Source organism: Batrachochytrium dendrobatidis (genome assembly GCF_000203795.2).
Source record: "Batrachochytrium dendrobatidis JAM81 unplaced genomic scaffold BATDEscaffold_18, whole genome shotgun sequence".
NCBI classification, from domain to species: domain Eukaryota; kingdom Fungi; phylum Chytridiomycota; class Chytridiomycetes; order Rhizophydiales; genus Batrachochytrium; species Batrachochytrium dendrobatidis.
In genome coordinates this window covers 335,898-357,398 of record NW_006281116.1, presented here as the reverse complement: position 1 = coordinate 357,398, position 21,501 = coordinate 335,898, and the positions used below count along the sequence as shown (strand labels likewise).

At 39.2% G+C, this 21,501-nt stretch overlaps 9 protein-coding genes across 9 annotated transcripts; 3 read left to right on the top strand and 6 right to left on the bottom strand.

The window, feature by feature from the left end:
• Positions 1-763: 763 nt before the first annotated feature.
• BATDEDRAFT_14752 (uncharacterized protein) lies at positions 764-2,008 on the top strand (the record flags this gene model as incomplete). Its single annotated transcript, XM_006682689.1, has 6 exons — positions 764-856; positions 955-1,013; positions 1,110-1,246; positions 1,323-1,475; positions 1,573-1,734; positions 1,812-2,008. Coding segments are annotated over 6 exons (801 nt in total), but the record flags the coding sequence as incomplete, so codon positions are not given.
• A 99-nt stretch (positions 2,009-2,107) lies between these two features.
• On the bottom strand, positions 2,108-6,479 carry BATDEDRAFT_21067 (mismatch repair ATPase MSH2; the record flags this gene model as incomplete). The annotated part of the gene is made up of 20 exons (XM_006682716.1): positions 2,108-2,433; positions 2,526-2,571; positions 2,633-2,870; positions 2,952-3,276; positions 3,359-3,454; positions 3,530-3,591; positions 3,670-3,733; positions 3,813-3,984; positions 4,078-4,167; positions 4,247-4,417; positions 4,493-4,684; positions 4,770-4,831; positions 4,903-5,134; positions 5,204-5,262; positions 5,337-5,535; positions 5,615-5,815; positions 5,878-6,017; positions 6,082-6,202; positions 6,283-6,332; positions 6,442-6,479. 20 exons carry the CDS (start codon positions 6,476-6,478, stop codon positions 2,219-2,221), a joined length of 2,772 nt encoding a protein of 923 aa, XP_006682779.1. The 3' UTR covers positions 2,108-2,218.
• A 142-nt stretch (positions 6,480-6,621) lies between these two features.
• On the bottom strand, positions 6,622-7,494 carry BATDEDRAFT_28457 (uncharacterized protein; the record flags this gene model as incomplete). The annotated part of the gene is made up of 1 exon (XM_006682756.1): positions 6,622-7,494. The coding sequence occupies one exon, from the start codon at positions 7,492-7,494 to the stop codon at positions 6,622-6,624; it is 873 nt and encodes a 290-aa protein (XP_006682819.1).
• Positions 7,495-8,675: 1,181 nt separating this feature from the next.
• On the bottom strand, positions 8,676-9,890 carry BATDEDRAFT_92673 (uncharacterized protein; the record flags this gene model as incomplete). The annotated part of the gene is made up of 3 exons (XM_006682830.1): positions 8,676-9,308; positions 9,399-9,631; positions 9,752-9,890. 3 exons carry the CDS (start codon positions 9,888-9,890, stop codon positions 8,676-8,678), a joined length of 1,005 nt encoding a protein of 334 aa, XP_006682893.1.
• A 217-nt stretch (positions 9,891-10,107) lies between these two features.
• BATDEDRAFT_18085 (uncharacterized protein) lies at positions 10,108-12,330 on the bottom strand. Its single transcript, XM_006682710.1, has one exon. The coding sequence runs from the start codon at positions 11,919-11,921 to the stop codon at positions 10,131-10,133; it is 1,791 nt and encodes a 596-aa protein (XP_006682773.1). The 5' UTR covers positions 11,922-12,330; the 3' UTR covers positions 10,108-10,130.
• Positions 12,331-12,457: 127 nt separating this feature from the next.
• Positions 12,458-13,024, top strand: BATDEDRAFT_92603 (uncharacterized protein; the record flags this gene model as incomplete). The annotated part of the gene is made up of 3 exons (XM_006682864.1): positions 12,458-12,658; positions 12,766-12,875; positions 12,937-13,024. 3 exons carry the CDS (start codon positions 12,458-12,460, stop codon positions 13,022-13,024), a joined length of 399 nt encoding a protein of 132 aa, XP_006682927.1.
• A 1,047-nt stretch (positions 13,025-14,071) lies between these two features.
• Positions 14,072-16,602, top strand: BATDEDRAFT_92557 (uncharacterized protein; the record flags this gene model as incomplete). Its single annotated transcript, XM_006682863.1, has 10 exons — positions 14,072-14,367; positions 14,448-14,495; positions 14,576-14,642; positions 14,724-14,779; positions 14,864-15,007; positions 15,078-15,181; positions 15,275-15,390; positions 15,467-15,687; positions 15,758-15,924; positions 16,039-16,602. 10 exons carry the CDS (start codon positions 14,072-14,074, stop codon positions 16,470-16,472), a joined length of 1,653 nt encoding a protein of 550 aa, XP_006682926.1. The 3' UTR covers positions 16,473-16,602.
• A 74-nt stretch (positions 16,603-16,676) lies between these two features.
• Positions 16,677-18,921, bottom strand: BATDEDRAFT_14798 (aspartate--tRNA ligase DPS1; the record flags this gene model as incomplete). The annotated part of the gene is made up of 9 exons (XM_006682696.1): positions 16,677-16,768; positions 16,837-17,020; positions 17,132-17,255; positions 17,324-17,701; positions 17,787-18,091; positions 18,156-18,367; positions 18,489-18,639; positions 18,709-18,744; positions 18,808-18,921. The coding sequence occupies 9 exons, from the start codon at positions 18,919-18,921 to the stop codon at positions 16,677-16,679; spliced, it is 1,596 nt and encodes a 531-aa protein (XP_006682759.1).
• Positions 18,922-19,337: 416 nt separating this feature from the next.
• On the bottom strand, positions 19,338-21,335 carry BATDEDRAFT_14748 (tRNA (guanine26-N2)-dimethyltransferase; the record flags this gene model as incomplete). The annotated part of the gene is made up of 9 exons (XM_006682688.1): positions 19,338-19,455; positions 19,537-19,722; positions 19,809-19,891; positions 19,956-20,093; positions 20,163-20,316; positions 20,400-20,548; positions 20,628-20,743; positions 20,850-20,965; positions 21,073-21,335. The coding sequence occupies 9 exons, from the start codon at positions 21,333-21,335 to the stop codon at positions 19,338-19,340; spliced, it is 1,323 nt and encodes a 440-aa protein (XP_006682751.1).
• Positions 21,336-21,501: the final 166 nt, after the last annotated feature.

Sequence of the window (21,501 nt, the reverse complement as noted above, 5' to 3'; positions counted from 1 at the left end):
AATCACAATCAACAACTGGCAGTGCTGATTTCAAGCTATTTTTGCAATGAGTTTACAGCATTCATTTTGCATGATATTCACGATACAGCAAATGGTGCGTGCAGGAGTTTGAGCAAGTGTTACACGTGTGCTGAAGAAATCGGTTGAACCAATTCTTTGCCATTGACCTTCCCTGCGAGGTCACCAACCATTGCGTTACATAGGCCATAAGCAACCATCACCATTCATTTCAACCACATTGTCTGCTAAAGCATGGGTGATGCGGTAGAAAGTGTTTTCATCACTGATGTTCATGGCCATGTTGCTCTTGGTGTGGATTTAGTTGCAGGCATTTTTGGAGGTATTCACTTGCTATTTTATATTGGTTTAGATTGCGAATTCACACTTTTATCTGATACCAACTGGCTAATTTTATAAATACTTGTATAGGGTAATGCTGTATTCTACGTCCATACATATCAGTCTTTCATCATTCAATTCACTACTCAGTCGTCTGTTTTACATCCCATTCACTGACTTGTGATTGCTTTTAGGTCGGCTGGTGTTTTGGCTGGGCATCCATTGGTGAACATCATATTGCCATGCTCAATCACATGTGAATTGATGACTATATTAACCACTCTTTGTACCATTATTATATCTACAGGACACGATCAAGTAAGTAATAGCAGGTCTCGTGACATGTCAGGTGTTGGATTTCAGTTTGTCATTTCCATCTAGACTTTCCAGATTCAGATTGCTCATCTTATATTCCCGCCTGAATAGAGTTCGACTTCAAACACAGTCGTCTCATGGACCCAATCGGCGGTATACGGGTGTGTGGAATTGTTTCAAAAGCATCGTCCGTGAAGAAAAGGTAAACCAAGATACCTGCAAATCTCATGTTTTGGAGGAATTTAAAAGATTTATACCGAATCAATGGCCACTCACAATTTTGACTCGTGTAATGACTAGGTCAGCGGACTTTTCAAAGGAATGGTTTCTCCGCTGGTCGGCGTCGCCTTAATCAATAGGTTGAAAACTGTGTTTAGATCGTGTCTATATGGATGGATTGTATAGCTATTGTGCTTGGCTTACGTTTTAATTTTCATTGGCTAATTTCCCTATAGTATCCTGTTTGGTGTATACGGATCTGCTTTGCGACATGTTGCAAAAGACATTGAAGCACCAACGGTATCAGATATTTTTTGGGCAGGATCTATTTCTGGGTTTGTAAATGGCTTTTTTAGTTCACCTATGGAGCTAGGTGAGTATAAATCGAGTCGAATTTCATGCTGATATCATTTAAAGCAAGATACTGATTTTTGTACGATTGTTTCTAGTAAAAATTCGATTGCAGAATCAAGACAAGGCGAGTGCGCAATTATACAAAGGACCAGTCGATTGCTTACGAAAGATTGTTGCAAAACAAGGCATTCGTGGTCTTTATAAAGGCTTGGGAACAACTATTGTCAGAGAAACACCGAGCTATGGTGGTATGTAGGGTTATAGTTGTACCGTTTGATAGACGTGGCAGATTGTTTATTTTTCATCCTGCTATTATTAATGTTGCATTTACTTTGTCATGTACAGCATACTTTGCAGCGTATGAGCTGATGACTAGAATGGTTTTACCCAAAGATGCTGATCCCACCGAGCCATCTACTCGTCTTTTATTTGCTGGTGGTATGGCTGGTGTTGTAGGCTGGCTATCAACATATCCAGTGGATGTAGTAAAAACTCGCCTTCAGTCCAGTAAGTCAATCTTTTTAAGCTTTACATCAACTCAAAACCACTCAACTAACCACCCTGCTTGTGTATGTTGACATTAGTCGAAGAAGATAGGACAGGAAAGTATCGAAATTTGATTAATGGGTTTAAAGTGATTGCTCGTGAAGAAGGAATCCGAGTGTTTTTCAGCGGTTTGGGTGCCACGGCTATTCGCGCGTTCCCTACAAATGCTGCTACGTTTTATGTAGTGGTCTGGGTCAAAAACATGCTTCATGGCAGTATTTCCGGCTCTGAATAAGTTATACATAGTGTTTTGTCCAATATAACAGCACTGTTTAAATTCTGCAATTTGGTTTAAATACTATTTGGGAAATCAAAATGATTGTGCATCAAGTTAAGAGAATGAAATAGAGTTGGTAGTTTATTTGAATTCTTCCCGTGTTGTATCTGCCTATTCGTTCAATGGCTTAAAACCATGTATTTGAATTCATTCCATTACACGAGATGTTTACAAACTTTCAATTGCTTCCTTGAGAAATTCGTTGTCAGCAATGGCAGATGCAAACTTTGCACCAAGAGTTTGCATTGCCGTATGTATCATGTCCATATTAGATCCGTGCTTTTTTGCGAGTATAGATGCTTCAGATAAAAACTGTTGTGCAAGTTCGCTACCCGATTGGATTGCTTCGTCCGAACTGTTCCATACACGTTTGGGCTGTTCGTCTACATTCCATCCCATCCAATAGAGTGAATCTAGTTATTACTCTTGTTTATCGTATAACCAATAAGATTGATACGTAACACATTTGACATACCATGATGACTGAAATCCTCCAGTTCGGCAGCTTTTCGTTTGGCAATCTAATACACGATAAAAGCTTGGTCAAATTTGAAAATGATGTGGCTCATTCAATACACTTACCTTGACAACTGAATCAGGAAATGCAGCAAGTTCTGCTACATGAATACCAAAACTTTGATCGCATACGCCAGGCATCACTTTATAAAGCAGCGTCAACGATTTGGGTCCAGACGAGAGGGTTGATAACAATGCAGACACATGCAAGTTTTTAACAAAAGGTACTTGGTCAGCAAGATTCGAAAGTTCGTGAAAATGTGTCGCAAACAGCGTGAAGCAGCCAATATGTTTTGCAATATGCCTGTTGAATCATACATGATGCAATGGTTTAGCAATATGAATTCAGGATATGAAAAAAATAATAATGGTTGCGTTAATTTACTCTGCAATCGCCCATGCAAGTCCAAATCCATCGTATGTGCTGGTGCCTCGACCCAGTTCATCAATAATAATCAACGAATTTGATGTGGCAGCACGCAAAATTGAAGCAGTCTCAAGCATTTCAGCCATAAATGTGGATATGCCTTTTAGTTGACTATCATTGGCTCCCACACGTGCTAGAATGGAATCTACAATCGATACGGATGCCTCTTCACATGGTACAAACGATCCAATTTGAGCCATAAGAACAATAACACCAATCTGACGAATATAGGTTGATTTTCCTCCCATGTTGGGTCCAGTGATAATTTGAAAAACACTGTCATCTAAATCGTATGTAGAAATCAGTCGTGAATTAGCGTGGTATTATTGAATTTAAACCTCATATACTACAAACACCCTACTCACTTCGAACCAAGTCAACATCATTCTCAATAAAAGAAACATCGTCTTGAACTTCTACACACGGATGCCTGGCCTTTTTAAGAATGATATCACCTTGTCCTAAAAGCATAATTAAAACCAAAATTGACACTTGAGCACATTAAAACAAAAGTATAGATTTGGATCTATCCATACCTGAAAGTAGTATGTTGGGACGAACGTATTGCATAGGTGCAGAAATGGCAACATCTGCAAAACTTTTAAAATAAAAACACAAGACCAACGTGTAAATACAAGCCCATTTGTAATGCTTCAGTTATTGACAAAGTATATACCTTACTAACACATCGATATGTGCAACAAGTTGATTAAGCAGTTCCAGCACTGGAAAATACGAACCTAAAATGAATATCATTTAGTCAATTGTTTTGAAAACTAAATAGGTTCAATGCATCGTCAAATTAAAAAAATGATATACCGGTAATAGAAATCACATCTTTGGATAGGTTTTGCTGTAAAAGTTCATATGCTTTGGTCAACTCTGCAAAATTGTTGCTAAGCGTCCGTAAATTTACAGTGGTAAACAGTACGCCTGCTTTTTGAGTCGACAACTCAATATAGTCACGATTGCCACGAATTCGGTTTGCATCCTAGAATGATCATGACACAACATTGCATTGGCATGACAAAATCCTTGATTATATACACGACATTCTTGCTCAATCAACGCCAATAAAACTTACAACTCGCGATAGTCGAAGATGGTACCCATATTGACTATTTTTTTCAAATTTCAATCGTTTTTCAAACTCGATGCCCAAGTCAATAGCCACCTACAAAAACAGCACGACTGGTTATCAACTCATTCCACAAACATTTTACATCATCTTGATAAACTAAACAAACTCTTACTTGTTCTGCTTCAGACTGAATTGTATTCAGTACGTTGTCCATGCTGCTTCGAGTTTCAAGCAACTCCCGATGAAAATCGGGTTTAATGAGATATTGATGGTTTTCAACTGCAGCCAGATCAATCGTTGTTTCCACAAGCTCCTGTAGTTTACAAAGGCTCTCGCTATATTCCTAAATGATAAACAGTACAAAGTAAAACCTTGATCAGTTGTGGAACAATCAACAGAAACAACTACACAGATCTACCTTGAATTTTAGTGTAAATGTTTCAGAAAATAAATCCATGTATTTTCCACTGTAATCTTCAAGCGTTTCAACCATTGCAGGAAGACCTAGAACCACTTGATAGACTCGAACAACGTCTTGGAGTGATGCACTTCCGCGCTGAAATTTGCGTGCAAGTCGGTGAAGATCTGGAAATGTTTTGAGTCGCTCGTCCTGCAGTTATAATGCATGTAAAGTATTGGTACGAATAGATTCAAAACTTGTCATTGCAGTGTAGATGAATAAGTTTTTACACTACCTGAAGCGCCTGACGAAGCTGCGAGTCGTCAAAAAAAACTTGTACCAAGTTTTGTCGATTCACTAAAATACCAAGATGTGTACACAGTTAGAATGCATCAAATCATGACTTGACAGTGTTCAAGGTTGTGTACCAATATCAGAAATGTTCATGAGTGGCTGTTTGATCCATTGTCCAAGTAATCGCGATCCCTGGGCAGTTTTGCATTGGTCTAGCAATCCAAATATACTCGCTGATTTGGGTCCAGATTGACCATTTGGCACAAGGTTGAGAGCTTTGACAGCAGCCGCGTCCAATCGCATATACTGTGATAGATCATGCTGCTCAATAGTATATTTTCCAAAGTTGCTTTCATCTGCCAAGAGCTGTTTCAATACAGGTTACATTATTCTTGATTGTCTCGGTATGTTTCCAATGCAAACTCGACAACTTACATCAAGATAATGGATCAGCGCAGCAATACAACGCATGGCTGTTGTCAGTTCCATTTCAGCTAATTATCAAAATAAAATTTAGTGTTAATTTTACTGGTTTGTTATATTTACAACACATTCCACTTGTACATACGCAGAGCCGATACAAAGATATCGCTTTCCAGCAGTCTGGAAAGATCTTGTTGAATGTTTTGTATATTAAACTCGCTTTTTCGTCGTTCAGTGATGATGGCATCACATCGAAGCACAATAGCCTTGATTTTTTTGAGATCATAGTTTTGAGAGTCGTCTGGCATAACGACTTCCTTGACTCCAAGCTGAATCATAATCGACTATGTATGGTTTAAAGAATAAGTTTACGCTAATGGGACTACAACACATGATTTGAATGGAAAGCAACATGTGGCATACTTCAAAATTGGTAAATGTTTCGTTATCAACGAATTCACATATTCCCAATCTACGCATCGTGGTAGCATCCGTGTATCCAACACCAACAATCTTGTCAGATCCTTTGACAGTGACAGTTACAGCAAGCACAACAGGTGCAGATCCAACGTCAGTGTTTACAAAAAGCATATCCTCGACACTCTGAAGATTTCCTGGCGATGCCTAAAATTGAAACTTGAGATTATCCATCAAGTTGTGCAGAATGATTTGCATGATCAACGCACCTGTTTAGAAATCTTCCAACTATTGTTTTTTCCAGAGTCTGGACACCAAATCTCGATGCGATACTGTTTTTCCGTGAGCAATTCTTTTAAAAACGACATTGCGTTGAGTTTGGAAAGAGTGCAACTTTGCAATCCAGAACCTGGTCAGTGTGTAGTTTGTTAGTATTAAAGACTAAAAGACAGAATGTGAATCAAGAGTTTTACCCAGTTGCTTCAGCACAGTAGCTGTCCGATACACATGTTCGGACACAAACACTGCATCTATGCCATGCACGCTGTAGTAATCTCCACCGTTTCGTTCAAACAATCGCAGAGTGCCTTGAGTCTAGATGATCAACGAATCAGCACATATAAAAATGAATTTAAATGATTACAAATCTCGAGACTTGTAGAATCTCAACTCACTTGAACAAGACTTTCAAAAAACCGACAAAAACTGGTTTCTGAAGACTTGTCTAGAACATCAAGATGATTGTTAGATGCGTTGATTTGTCATGAAGATTGACTCTGAAATGAGTGCAGTTTGGACTGTAAATCCAGACTGTAATGAATTGAATTGGTTACCAAGAGCCATGTCAGGCTGAGAGAAATCCTTGGTCATGATTGATACGATGATTTAATGGTTCAACTTGCATTGAAAATTCATTTGATTTTGATGCTTGAATTTGCCCAAACTCACATCCAACTTTGGCTTACATTCTCAAGCAATTCATGGCAATGTAATTTCATTTTTAAATCTGTTCATTAGTCTACTTTTTTGGGTAAAGTTTTGGGAATCCAAGGAATGATCATACTTGTGCGATCAACATATTCTTGATACTCTTGATTCCCAGCATATCTTTTAATGGCCATTTTCTCTTGAAGTGGAATCCCACTTACTTTTAAAAGTAAAACCGAAATAAACAATGGACTGATGCTCATCATGATAGCCATTGCAATCCCATCCAATCTAGTCCAATCCAATGCATTCACTGCACAGATGTAGATGCCTATCCAGACTAGAATTTCACCAAAATAGTTTGGGTATCGTGAGTAGTTCCATAAACCTCGAGTATTGACTTGCGAGAAGCGTTTCTCTCCCAATTCGATCTGCCATTGTAGCTTCTGCATATCTGCCACGCCTTCTATTGCAAATCCAATCATGAATAAACTTAAACCCATACCATCCAGTATACCAAGTGGATACGTTTGCAGTGAGGTGGGAATAGACAATACAGTGTAGATTGGAAGTGGAACAAGAATGGTCCAGATTGCTTGCATCAACCATACAATGGCAAATCGGAATGGCTGCATCTTGATGGTATCAAACCGACGATCACCACCAAGAGCATGAACCCTGTAAAACAGAAACACACCAAGTCGTATAGCCCAAACAAGTACTGCTACAAACAACAAAAGTCTTCTAAGATCCATCTCAAACATTCCTTGTAAAAAAGTTGCTGGAAATGGAATAGCGTTCCATAATGAAAGAAGCGTGCATAAAATAAACGTAGCAGTTCCAGTAGCATCGTAAAATAGTTCAGTTTGTAAATAAATAGCTATTGCACCCATGATTCCGTTGATGCCAATTGCCAACAATGCAGGTATACGTAGCGTATAGATGACTGTCAAGAACATGATTTAAATCGTTTGAATTGGCAAGTTGGATTACAATCTGATCGACTGATGGTTAGTTAAAACATTTGTATTGATTTTGGGATTTTTGGTCAATTTAGGAGTAGATCATTTCACGTGACTGACAGTTGATTATGAATTTCGACACTTTTATCTAGTCATCCATTCTACATGAATACAACTGTAACTCAAAGGAGAGCTGACAGGTCTGCTTTTGTCAACTGTCCTACTTGTTCAATATAGAGATTGATATGCAGAATAGATGTTTTTGGAAATTCTAGATGATTGCTGACTGTATGTTATAGTTCATTATCCATGGTTTGAGTTAGATGGGTTCAAGTGTAATAGACTTGGATCTGGTCATAGGCTTACTATTCAGGACATTGTGCTTGGTGCATACAGTCTTGCAGTTTCACTCCAAAAACATCTTTTTACAGTCGTATTCACGTAAAATGGAGTACTTTTAATGGTCTTGTGATTTTCTTTGTTGTAGAATAGCAATGATTTGTTGTTTTACACATTGAGTTGATAGTCTTTATAGACACTGTCCATCATATGATGCTCACGGAAACAAACTATTATTTTTTCTTGATTGATAGTCGTACACTAACCAGGAGAAAACTCAGTCCATCATGTCATGAGATTGACGGTTTATTATGCACATTGACTCGACTATTTAGTGTTCCATTTACATGAATACAACTGTATATCTGATCAAACTTCAAATGTACAAGACTGGATCATTTTACATCAATATGAGTGTAAAGGCATGTAGATCTGAATGATGATCTTTAGCCAAATCTTATTCTTTTTAAAAAAGGTGATGATCAACATCTCTCCTTGATTACCTGAGATATACTAATCCGTCGCACATGATGATTTTGATCTTTTCCTGACACTAGAAAATAGTATTGCATGTACCTGTGTTACTTTTACGTTTCTCTAGTTAACAAATGTCTTTGATTGTGGATATTCTTCTCAATCATAGTGGATGTTTGAAGGATTGGAGCGTCATTGAAGACCTGGTCTGTAAGATCTGTTTTTTATGGAGGTTTGAATATTAGTTTTCAATCTGATGCGCATCAACTTGTACTATTCTTTGTGAACAAGATTGATTTTATCAGATATTTATGCTTTTATGATCTCATTTAGAATAAAAGGAATATCAAGGTGTATATGAAGATTTATGATAGTACTGGAGTGGCCTGTTTCTGCAGTGCAACAGGATTAGTTACAAACAATGGCAGACGGATTGCAGGTCTGAGTCTAGTAGACAGAAACACATGGCCAGGTCCACATAGTCTGTAACTGCCTCGCTGTCCAATAACCCAATATCGCACTTGATGATTTATAAACTGCATAGCTCGCTGTAATCCATAGACCATTTGCTGCATTGCATTCTTGACAAGATCTGGTATCTGTCGATTCTGTAACCATTGAGTTGGTTTTTGTTGAATTCCAGTCATGGGGAATGCATCTCCAACAAGAGGAGACACTGACATGGAACTGTCCCATGCCACCATATGCTTTGGATTAACAATGGCTTCTTGTCCTGGTTCAAGCAAGATTTGCACTAGTCCACCATATGCTGTCATGGCAAGAGTGCCTTTACCACCAATGGTGTAGTTGAAGAATCCACTGTCAGCCAAACCAAATCCTCCAGTGGATAAACCCACTTCCAAGTTGGATGTAGCTGCAAGCAGTGCAGATTGTCTGATGATAAACTCGGACGATCCATCCAACTCCACTGTTGCAATATCCCCAAGCTCTTTAGGAGTCAGAATCACTATTCCATGATCATGATCTGTCACTGAAAACTAATATTCATAATAGAATGAAACAGTTTAGTCAAGATGTGTGATCTTCAACTGTTGGATTCAATGGCATGCAGTCTAGAGTCGACTTACTTTTTCAAAGAATAACGATCCACCAGCAAGACGACGAAGTACTGCGTCTCTCATGGGAGCACCCACTGTCAACTCACTGGTTGCATTCCCAAATGAGCCAGTGACTGTTCCTACAGCTGCTAAAACTGGCTCAGTAGATGCCAACGCAACGTGAAGTACAGATCCCAACCCAGTATTAATGACTTGGAATTCAGTCGATAGATTAACATTCTTGTTAGAACGAGCAGATCGATCTACAGTAGAATGACAATGTCAGTAACAACTCAAAACAGTTGTTCGTTGGTAATCAACTCAATGTCATGTTCAAACTAATCTCAAGTTTGTAGAGTCGGTCATGACTAGAATGACATTACCTGAAACTGAATGAGATGAGAAATCTAAACCAGCAGTTGTATCTGATTGTTTGGTTACTCTCATGGACGAAACACCTTGAATGGTTGGGAATGCATTTGGAAGTGGTTTGGACTGAGTAGCTGACGAGATGGTTGTCATGGAATGCGCATGCAGTCTTAACAGTCGAGTTGACAGTCCATGTCGAGTCAATTCATACCGAAAAGAACTTGCTTGGAAAAGAAACTGTCTTGAATGGCTCATTCTCATCAATCTAATGTTTGCTGAACAGCTGGTCAACTATCGCATCTTCAAAATGGCAAATAGAACAAATCGTGTTGAATTCACGCATCAATCCAACATCACAACTTGCCATTATCTAATCAAGTTAATTCACTGTTTTTATTTTTGTTCCTCAACCAATGCTTGAAGTTCCGCTAGTCGCTTGATGATCTTGGGTGCTTCGATCAACTCCTGTTCAATCGAATTCTTCTCTTCCTGCAATGCAAGTCTTTTTTCTGCATCCAGCTTGGTAAACACATATCCTCCTTGTCCATCATATTGCAAAATCCAATTATGATATTTCCACAACGAAGGTCGATGAGATACAGTCATGAGAGAAATACCCAATGACTGTGCATGGGTGTACATGATACGCTCAATATCCATTCCCACCGATGATGTGCACTCGTCCAGAATGGCATAACGGGGTCGGTGGTAGAATAGTCTGGCCATGGCAATCCGTTGCTTATCACCACCAGCTAAAACATCCTTCCAGTCCTTTTCAGCATCCCACCCACCTTCGCGTGCTACAAGAGATCCAACTTGTACCACGTTAAGAATGTCGGATAGATCGTCATCTGTGATGCCTTTGATTTCCATGTCTTGCCGAGTGTCAGGGTAAATCACCTGGTCGCGTAGTGTGCCTAGTGACAGATAGGGTCGTTGTGGAATATAAAAGACTGACTTGACATTGGGTTTGGACACTACACCACCATATACGGGCCACAATCCTCCCAAAATACGAAACAGGGATGATTTTCCAGATCCGTTTGGTCCTACAATCAGTAAATGCATGCCAGGATCTACATGAAAGTTCAATGCCTTGACCAAGACATCTCCATTCGGGGATACAATCGGTACATTTGTGAATCGAATGGATTCAGAGTGTTCAATAGTGCCTCGTTGGCTTAGAATTTTCACATCAGCATTACTGACCATGGTTTTTTGAAACTTGTTGGCAGCAATATCGTCAAACACGGTCAACAGTTCAGAAACGCGAGCTGTGTATCCAGCCAACTCGGTAATCTCCCGGTATGAATACATGATACGACCCAAAGCATCCGATGCGCCTACAAGCAGGCGACGGTTGGTAATGAAACCCTGAGTACGACTACCAATGTCACCGCCACTTCCATTTACTGCAGCCTGCATAGAGTCTACTACAGTAAGAGCGTCACCCATATTAAAAAAGGCAGGAATGGCACAAAGAATGTATCCACTAGTGCCCCATAAATACTTTATAGTGAAATCTTCCAACATGCCATACCAAATGCGAGTGACATAGATGCGATTGACATGCTTGAGCAAGCCATTATACGACAGATCCAGGAGTTGGCGCTCGGCATTATCACCAGAGTAAAGAGCAACCTCTTCAGCGTTTTCAATCAAACGAGAATGAATAAATCTAAACTCGCCCTCAAGACGCTGCTCTTCAGCGACCATTCTGCCAAAGGGAGGAGTCATGGCACGAAAGATGGATCCAGTAGCGTGTACAAATACGTTCATGATAAACACACCTTCAACACCAACATTCTGAACAAGTTGCCAGTTATTAAGAGCCATATCCAACACAGGTTTTGTGAGATTGGCGTAGAGGGCAGACACGCTGTCACAGAATTTGGAAATGTCCTGAGTAATAAGCTGATCAGCATTTTTAATGCGATCGTCCAAGTTGGCGACTTTGTAAAATGTCATATCGGAAAGGTATTTAGAATGCATGTGTTGAACCAAACGAGTTCTAAACCCAATGGCAAGCTTGTTTTGCAAAAAGGTCAACATGGAGTTTGTATAAGTAGCGGGAACAGCAACGAGCATCCAGTAGACAATATGTAAAAGGAATTGACGACCATTGCCACGTACAAGTGCACTAACAATCTGACCATCCAGCTCAGCGACATAAAGCGACAACATAGTACGAGCAACCAAAAATCCAGAGAATATATTAAGCAACCAAAACTCTTTTGAAGACACTCCAGGAATGATGACACGCACTAGACGAACCAACCGTTTGAGGAAAACAGCATCCACATCAGCACTCACACCCGATCTAAGTTTTCGTTTTCGACCCTTTCCAGCAGGAACAGGTTCAGGTTGAATAGCATTCAAGTCTAATTTTGAATGGCTGATAGATCCAGAAGTGATGGGAGTTGTTGCTGCAGCTTTTCTAGTGATTGCCAGGGTAGAACGTAGACGAACAGCAACAGCAGCCAAAAACACAACCAGCAAACCTCGTTGAACAGTTGATTTGTGACGAATGTAAGAGCGAGCCAAGTCAACTACAGCACGAGGAAGACGCAAACCGAAATCATTTTTATTGCTGGTCATGACAGTGTTGAACTCGGTCAAGTCAAAATCCAAACTTGGCACCTCAAATCACTTTCCTCAGGAAAGACAGTTGATTTCAAGACTCGAAATCAAGTCAAAAAGACTCAACTTCAAGACTCGACATGTCTCCCGTTCAGCTCATGCGTTTGTCTTGTCACAAACTGGTTTCTGTGAATTCAGTTCGTACAACTCGTATTCCAACTCTCACTTGCACTCGTTCATTCATCAACTTTCCAAAGAAAATCCCTTTGGTTCTGACCAAGAGAGATGTTGACATTCAGGTGTTGGAACTGTTGCACAACTATGCAAACGACTCTGACAAGGTATGCTGGTTAGAATTGTCTTGCTTGGAACCACCAGTTTAGGCTTTTTGTCAATCCAACCATCATTCTGGTCAAGAGTGTAGCTTATACATGAATATCTGGTTTAGGTCACTATGAATGCCAACATGATCAAAGATTTACTCATGGATCGTTATGACAGATTTGGATTCTATACTGATTTGATTGAAAAGTTTGATATTGATATCAATCCCAGCAGGTAATTGGGTTTGCTTTAAACACTTGCATGTTGATACTTTAACTGATTCTTGTTCTATCAGGAGATTCTCTAGAGATCTGGCTTCTGCACGTGAAGCTTCTGACTGGGCCGCTTCTTTTCTAGAACAAGATGGTCGTCTAATCTTTTAAAACAATCGCATATGCGATTGAGTAATACATGATTTAAAATCAAATCTACTCTTGTCAATCTTTAAAAAGTGATGGTCATGAGAGCATTATCTTGACTGTCTTTTACATGTACTCGTCCAGAGTGGAATACTGATACTGTACATTCATCACCTTATTAAGCCAGTGTTGTGGATTCATGAGAATGTGAAGAATCGCACAATTGTTTATAAAACTTTATACTCGATTCAACTTTGAATAAACACTATGAACACTGTGGATATCGAGGTAGTTTTCTGCACAACTCATCCAATTGTGTCTGTGAATCCACTCTAATCTGGACTTTCAATTCGAATCTAAACCAACATGTGTGTGTAGTTATTGTCAGTTATCACAACGACCACTATGGAAATACTCGATAATTTACATTCTTGTGGTAAGCAAATCGGACTGTTGGTCATTCAACTCGGCTTTAGATTCAAATGCACTGGTTTCTATCCGTAATGCTAATTCAAACTCACATTCTCTAGTCAGTGACCACTGCATGCAACAATCTCAACTAAAACAACTTGTGCTTGGACTTTCTTTAAAACAAGTCTTGCAATGGTCGCTATGGTTTGAATGTAAGCATTTCAAGATGGATTTTCAACACTTCCAACTCAACATTTCAAATGTTTTCTAGCAATCTGTCTGGCCAAACTTTCTGTTTTGATATCAACTCAAACAAAACATTATCAAAATAACTCATCCTCATCAGATGATTCTGATGTACTATTACATCACATCAAACATTTTCTTGATGAATGCATTGCTGGATTCGATCGTTACTCTCAATTGGCTCATGTATTGCCAAATGGAACGTGAGTGCTTCATACGTTAAACTCAATTTCAATCCGTTGTTCTTTTATATTCATCTTGACTAAATCTATTCATCTCAGTCAGGTATTCATTGCACGATTGAGAATAGCGTATCTTGCTCAGGTTCAACACGCCATCACCACCCAATTCAAAAATGATGTTGCTCATCAATTTGATAGATTGATTCAATCTGCGCTACCTCATTCTACCAACATGGTTCAGGATAGATCTCAAATTGAACAGGATCGTTTTGAAATCTTGCAACATCCTTGCATTCACGAATTGGAAACATTGTGCAATCTGCTTCAACAAGCAGGATTATCCTCCTGTTTTCAAGACATTTATAACAGTGTATTGACTCGACATATCAAACAGCATGTTGTCACTTTGGCAAGACATTTAGAATACGTTTCGGTATCAAATCAATTGCAACAATGGCTTAAAAGTCATATTTTACATTTGTCACATATCTTGGGCAAATTGGATTCCAATCAACATGCTCCATCCAGGTAAATTGACTTGTATAACCATAGATTCGAATCAAACATGCCAATACTCACTACACACTCATTCATGACGTGTATCTTAGAGAAAAAAAGTTGGAGTTTTTTGCTTTTCAAACATTGTGTGTTACTCGGTATGTTTTGGATTTCAATACATCTTGTCATGTTAAACGTTGCATGTTCAACTATTAAACATGTCTTGATTGGTTTATAGAGTGCAGGATGCATTTGAGATTGTTCGAGATTTTCCAGACTCGGTTCCAGCAGTAGAAGATTTATACGTAAAATTAAAACTGACGACTTGTATTCTGTCATGTAAAGCCATATAACCCCTGACTAATAATGAATATTGTTTTTTGTAGATTGCTCTACAAAAGTATAATAATATAGGTGCATTGCTCAAAACCCTTGAAACGTCGTAAGATTACATGTTTTTATTTATCACATACGATTCAAACTGTCATGTATAGGCGGTTAAATCTTTATTTTACTGATACTGTAGGATTGGAAAACGATTAATTCATTGTGGTGCATTTACACAAGATATTCTTTCGTTTTATATTGCCTTGGCACAAGTGCTGTGCATGCTGGAGTGCTCAGAGGATATAGTGAACGGCATGCTGAATCCTATTCGACTTTATTTAAGGTGAAATCATGCAGAGATGAATGGTTTGATAGTTTGCATTTAAGCTTAGATGGTTTGAAATAATGTATAGATCGCGTGGTGACTCGCTTGAGCAGATTATCACGCAATTGGTCAATCAAGATACAGAGGTTATACTCCTTGTTGATCATGCCGTATCTCAGCGTCTATCAGCAGGTATGATATGTCAATAGGCATCAAATCTCATATCGATAATTCCATACTGATACAGTGATTTTTTATGTTCAATCATTGTCAATCTTTTTCCAGTGCGTATTCCACAGCTACTAAACATTTTCCCCAACAAGGAAGTGTATGCAAAAACGTATATTGATTTACTGGCCACCCGATTACTTTCTATGCACGATTTTGACTTGGACGACGATGTAAGCTACTCAAAGTAAATGATTCATAACTGTATTGTTGTAATCCTGACACTGTCTTGAACACAACTGCCATTAGAAAGCAAGTCTAGCCATGCTAGAGCGACGCATTGGAAACAAAATAACAACATGTGCTCAAGTCATGATAAAAGATATGCAAGAATCGCGACGATTTGCTATGCAGTTTCATAAACAAACCATTGATGCATCTTATTTTAGTGTGTTGGTGATTTCTGCACGGTTTTGGCCAGACGAAAAAATCCGCGATGCGCCTCTTACACTCCCGCACTCTATTCAACAGTATGTGATTCAACTCTTTATGCTAGTATCGTTTCTAGATTGACCCAACCTATCAATTATGATTGATTAGATTTCAAAAGGTGTATCAAGATTCATATGCTTTATTAAAGGCACGTCGACTCAAGTGGCGACCGATGCTGGGATCAGTAGATATCGAGATTGGACAGGGTGATTCATCCCTTCGTGTTTCTGCTACACCCGCACAAGCAACACTTGTTTCCCTGTTCTCCGACAAAGGTAAATGGTTTTTTAACTCGGGTTGATTCATTCTTGTTGTGGAGGTTTTATCGCATCAAATGGATCAGCAATAGGGTTTATTAACGTGACTATCATGGGATGTTGATTTTGTAGATTCTATATTGGTTTCTGAAGCGATCGAAGCAACACAACTCTCCAAAACAGCAATGTATCAAGCTGTTGGGTTTTGGAACCATCATGGAGTACTTGCACTCCGTCAAGACCATATTATAAATATCCACAATACGGTCAAGGAACTCACCCAAGATAAACTCGCTGCAACATCAGTAACAACTCCTATGCAAGATGTTATTCCTGTTCAAGACCCAGCAGCTGAACGACTCGAAACACTTCAAAACACAGTATGGCCATTTGTTGAAGCTGCAATGACTGCATTTGATCGATTGACTGTTCATGACATTCAAAAACAGTTGGCACCTTTTGGATTGGGTATGGATGAGATGGAATTGAGAAAGTTGTTGGAATGGGCTATTGAGTGTGGTAAGGCAGACAAGGTTGGTCAGCACTACGTTCCTAAATTAGCCTAGATCTAAAAGGGATTCATTGATGCATATTGCCATTCTATACGAGTCTTATAAATTCAGTTATAGCCCATCAAGTACATTAAATACGTTCCTTAATTAGTGTATGACGATTGAAGCAAAACAAAGTTTATTCAAATTCATTACATTCAAGCAAGGTAAATGGATAGAGTTGAACAAAAAGACAATATTGAGATGATTCAAACTCCATTATGGTGAAAGACGCTTGGGATCACGAGGAAACAGGGATGTTTTGCGAATGTTGCCAAGATCGAGGTAAAGCATGACAACACGTTCAAGACCTACATAAAAAGTCATCAGAGTTTGACTACATATTTCATTACACCAACAAAATAGTGACAATTCTTACCAATGCCACCACCAGCATGAGGTGGAGCACCGTACTTGAAGGCATCAATGTAGGGTTGGATAGTGCTGATATCAACACCATGTTCCTCGGCACGCTGTTTTAAAAAGGCAGAATCATGGATACGTTGAGCACCAGACAAGATCTCTTCGCCACGAACAAAGAAATCATACGAATTGCTGTACCCCTGTTTTAAAACATGCCAACCCGACAGAGTAAATGAGTTGGTACGTTAAACATTCACGGTTTTTGATCGTTACAGACACGTGTACATGGTATTCACAATAGTTTGACTTACAGGCCGAGAAGGATCAGGCATTGTATAAAAGGGACGAACAGCCAGAGGAAATTTGTCCAAAATAAAAAAGTCGGTCTTGTATTTTTCCTTGACAAGCTTGCCTAGTAAACGCTCTTGAGCAGTGCTAATAAGCAATGGATATATGAGCAAAACCAGAATATTGAGACTGCAATTTTAATATAGAAACTCAACTTGAAATCATCAAAGTCGCCAATTTCAACACCAGCACCACGAAGCATGGCAATAGCTTCTGGGAATTCCAAACGAAGCGATTTTTCAAGAAACATAAAAGGCTCATAAGGATACTGACGCTGGATAGTGGCAAGTTCTTTCTTGTAGCGAGATTCCAATCCTTGGAAAATAGAAACAAATAGTCCATCCAAGACATCGAGCACTTCGTGGTAGTGTTCCTGGAATGCCATTTCCATATCAAGACCCATAAACTCGGTCATATGACGATGCGTCTGCGAGTTTTCGGCACGGAAAACAGGTGCAATCTCATAAACGCGCTCGAAATCGGCACACACCATCATTTGCTTATACAGCTGAGGAGACTGGGCAAGAAATCCGCTTTCTAGACACAATGAATTGAAAAGTCATTCAAGATAGTTTCAAGCATGAGAAAATGAACATGAATAAAGGGTATCGTATCAACCAACCTTTAAAGTAAGAAACACGAAACACATTGGCACCGCCTTCTGATGCTGCACCAATGAGTTTTGGAGTGTGAATTTCAACAAAGTCTTTGTTGTCAAGAAATTCACGAAAGAGTTTTGAAACACCGGCTTGAATACGGAAAATAGCCTGGTTGGTAATGGTACGCAAATCAATGACACGATTGTCCAGACGAGTTTCAAGATTGATCTTGCTAAACCCAGACTCTTCGGTAAAGTCTGAATCTGGACGGGTTGCATCTTCCAATGTAAATGGAAGACGAGCGGCCTCACTAACAATAAAGATCTAAAATTACATTGAACATGAGTAAAGATAAACAAGTAGCCAAATGGAAGAGAAATGCACATACCTTTGAAACCTTGAGTTCGTACTCTTGAACAGTGCAGCCAGTAATGAGAACATCAACTTTGATGACCTCACCCGAGATCAAAACCAACGATTCAGGAGAGATCGATGTAGCAAACTTGAGCATATGTTTACTGACAGATTCAGCATTCACAGTCAAGACAGTTTGTAAAGAGTCGGTGCCTTGACGAAGAGTCATGAACAGCATTTTTGAGCCTAGACATGATAATTGTGTGGAAACAGAAACCCAAAGAATTATGAATAAAAAATCACGAACAAGTTGATGGACGAGTCAACAGACGAGTCAGTAGCAATTCAAACCCAAGCGAGTGATTACCTGTAGGCCTGACAGTCTGTACACGAGCAGAGAGTAGAATAGATGAACCGACATGAGAAGCATTGACTTCAGAGATAAGAGTGCGAGTTTCATTCAAACGAGCGACAGATTGATTCATGGGCAGTTTTCCATAACAATCCACCGAATAATCCTAAAAATCACAGAATACATTCTGAGATGACAAGTGAAAAGTAGATGATAAAGTGACTGCAAGACTTACAGGCGATGCAGCATCTCGAGCAGCCTTTTCTGCAGCCTAGTTTTAGTATAAAAAGAGTAAGCCAATGACAGTGACCATCACAGTGTTGAATGATCGCACCAGTTTATCAGCAACTTCCTGCTTCCTGCGATCCTTCTCTCGTTGTTTTTCTAGTTTCTTAATAGCAGCCTTGGACAATGGTTTTCCATCTTCACCAATCATCAGTTCTTCCATAGTATTAGAAATGTCCTTTTGTAGTTCAGTCATGTCTGTTGATGCAGTAGTAATGGATCGCGAGTGTTGATACAGAATAGGGAAAGTCCATGTAAAAACCGATCGATGAGCATTCATGACTTGCAATGGCCAGTTTGCTGTTTGACTGTTTCGATTACAATTCAATATTTCAAGTCGATTCATTTCATGTGTAAATGTGTGCCATGTCAGCACTGAATGTGACCAAATGGTCTTGACAAGTCTTTTTTGACTGAGCATCAACTTGGATGGTCTCAAGTCAACTCTTAATATCTTATTTAATCTTTCAAGATTCTACTTTACTATTCATTCATCATGCTTCGTTCTTGCTTTTTTTAGGTCGCGCCTGAATCATTCAACCGTTTTACATGTTAGATTCATCTCAATCGTCATTATCATCATGTCAATCTTACTTTGGGTCCCCAGTTTGCTGTTGGGTTCTCTTGGTGTCGCACTAGTTGATACTTGCGTGAATCTGGAATCGCTTTGGGGTGTTTCTCAAAGTTGGCTACAATCCTACAACATTTCATATACATTCATGAATCTATTCTGATAATTGCATCATTTTATATAAACAGTTGTCAATACATCACTCACTTGGGTTCAATCGCAAGAAGTGTTCGTGCTGGAGAGTTTGGTGACATGTTTTTCTCCGAAGGTGGATGTTGCTTACACCAGCAACGCATAATATCCCAAATCACTTCTGCTGGTGCATCTGTCTTGATGGATGCTTGTGCTGCATGCGATTGTGATACTTTGTATCCTGCATGAATCACTGCAGATCTATAGTTTCTCCATGATTTAAATATAAGTCATATTGCTGACACATTAACAAGACTATTTTCATTATGCATGCTTTGCAAACTTACACGAAATTAATCAAGGCTGGACATTGACAGTGAATCGCTCCTGCTAGTGTAGAAAGAGTGTAGTATAAAGGAATGGGCAGTTCCTAAAATGGTAGATCCAACACGGTCAGCTGCCGACAGATAGATATTGGTTTAACCCTGACTCACCTCAAACTGAACAGTAAGCATGCCTGCCATACGAGTATGAGTCCCATACTTGTGCAATCCTACATTGCTAATATGGTCCAACATGCGCGCTATAAACTCGGGATTGTGGATCGGATCAGAGTAAAATGGTCCTGCCATCTAAACATCATCATGCGTAAATAAAAATATATTCTTGCTTTTTTAAAAACTTGAATCTTTTAAACTTACATGGCAAATACTTCCACAATGAACACACATTTTGTCCATAGATGGCCCAACTGCAGGGCCATAGCGAATGCCTTTTGCTTTTTGATTCAACTTGCCAATAGGCTGCAAAACAAAACTCCTGCAGCCTGAACAGTGAAACACCATTGATGTTTTGCTATCAGGCACCAAATCACACGCATGGTGTTGGTATACACGTTCTATTCAGAATCACGTCAATCAACAGATGCATAGTTTTACCTAGCTGCCTGTTTAACTAGAGCTGCAGAGTCACGAACACGAACAAAAACTCGGACATAGAAATCAATACTGCAGCTCAACAATGGCTCAATGGTACGGCGGTATTTAGCTGCAGTAGATTGAATCGAGTGTAAAAGAATTCTCAATGCCTGAATATACAATAGATTGCAATTTAGTTATAAAAATTCAACATTGACTAAATTTTCAATCTGTAAAAAGTATAGTCACCATTTCGTGAGTATAAGGAGCTCCAGGAATATTAATGCCTCCATATTTGGACCAACAACTTTCTGGTTGGCTACCAGCAAGTACAGCCATGTCTGTGCATGTTATACAAAGCAAACCTATATTTCAAGTAAAACAACAATTTGTTATAAAATCATTCAATCCATCAAACTCGATCACGCTCTCCAACGTAAACTGCCATTCATGGCATAATCTTGATATTACCTCCGTCGGAAACTGACTGAACTGCACCATCTAGAAAAGGCGCTGCAGAGCCATACGGATCTAGATCAATAACATCGTAGCGCTTTTCAGTCCCAACAGTACGGTACATGACTTGACTATCATTGAAAATACATCAACATATCAGATCAATGATTGGTAGGATAAATAATGTCAATACTAGATTCAATCTATACATGCATATCAAAATGATCGCTATACTTACCAAGCATCACCTTTGTGAGATTGAACAATGTTTTCAACTTTGTTATGAATAACGTTGCGCTTGATTGACTCAACAGCAGCATCCAACAGATCATTAGCAATAATTTCAGAAGCATGTTCAATTTCTTTGGCATAACGGATGGAGCGCAGACCAGTGGCAGAAAGTGCTTCCAGAATATTAAATCGTTGATCTACATAGTCTGCATGAGTCAGATCTACAGCCTCAAACTCGATCGTAGATGCGCCTCTCTTTAATGCCTTCATTTTGTTTTTTTCACGCTCCAACAGCTTCTCCTTGGCAGACAGCTTGGTTCCAGAAAGGTTTGGTTCCTCGACCATTTCAATTGAATTGTTTTGAGATTCAAGATCTTCATTTTGTTTGGCTTCATCATTCTGATCTATAAAATGAGCTCACAAGTATTACACATCA

Coding starts and splice junctions, on each gene's coding strand:
- BATDEDRAFT_18085 (XM_006682710.1), bottom strand. CDS start 11,921: ATGTTGTCGCTTTATGTCGCTGAGCTGGATGGTCAGATTGTTAGTGCA.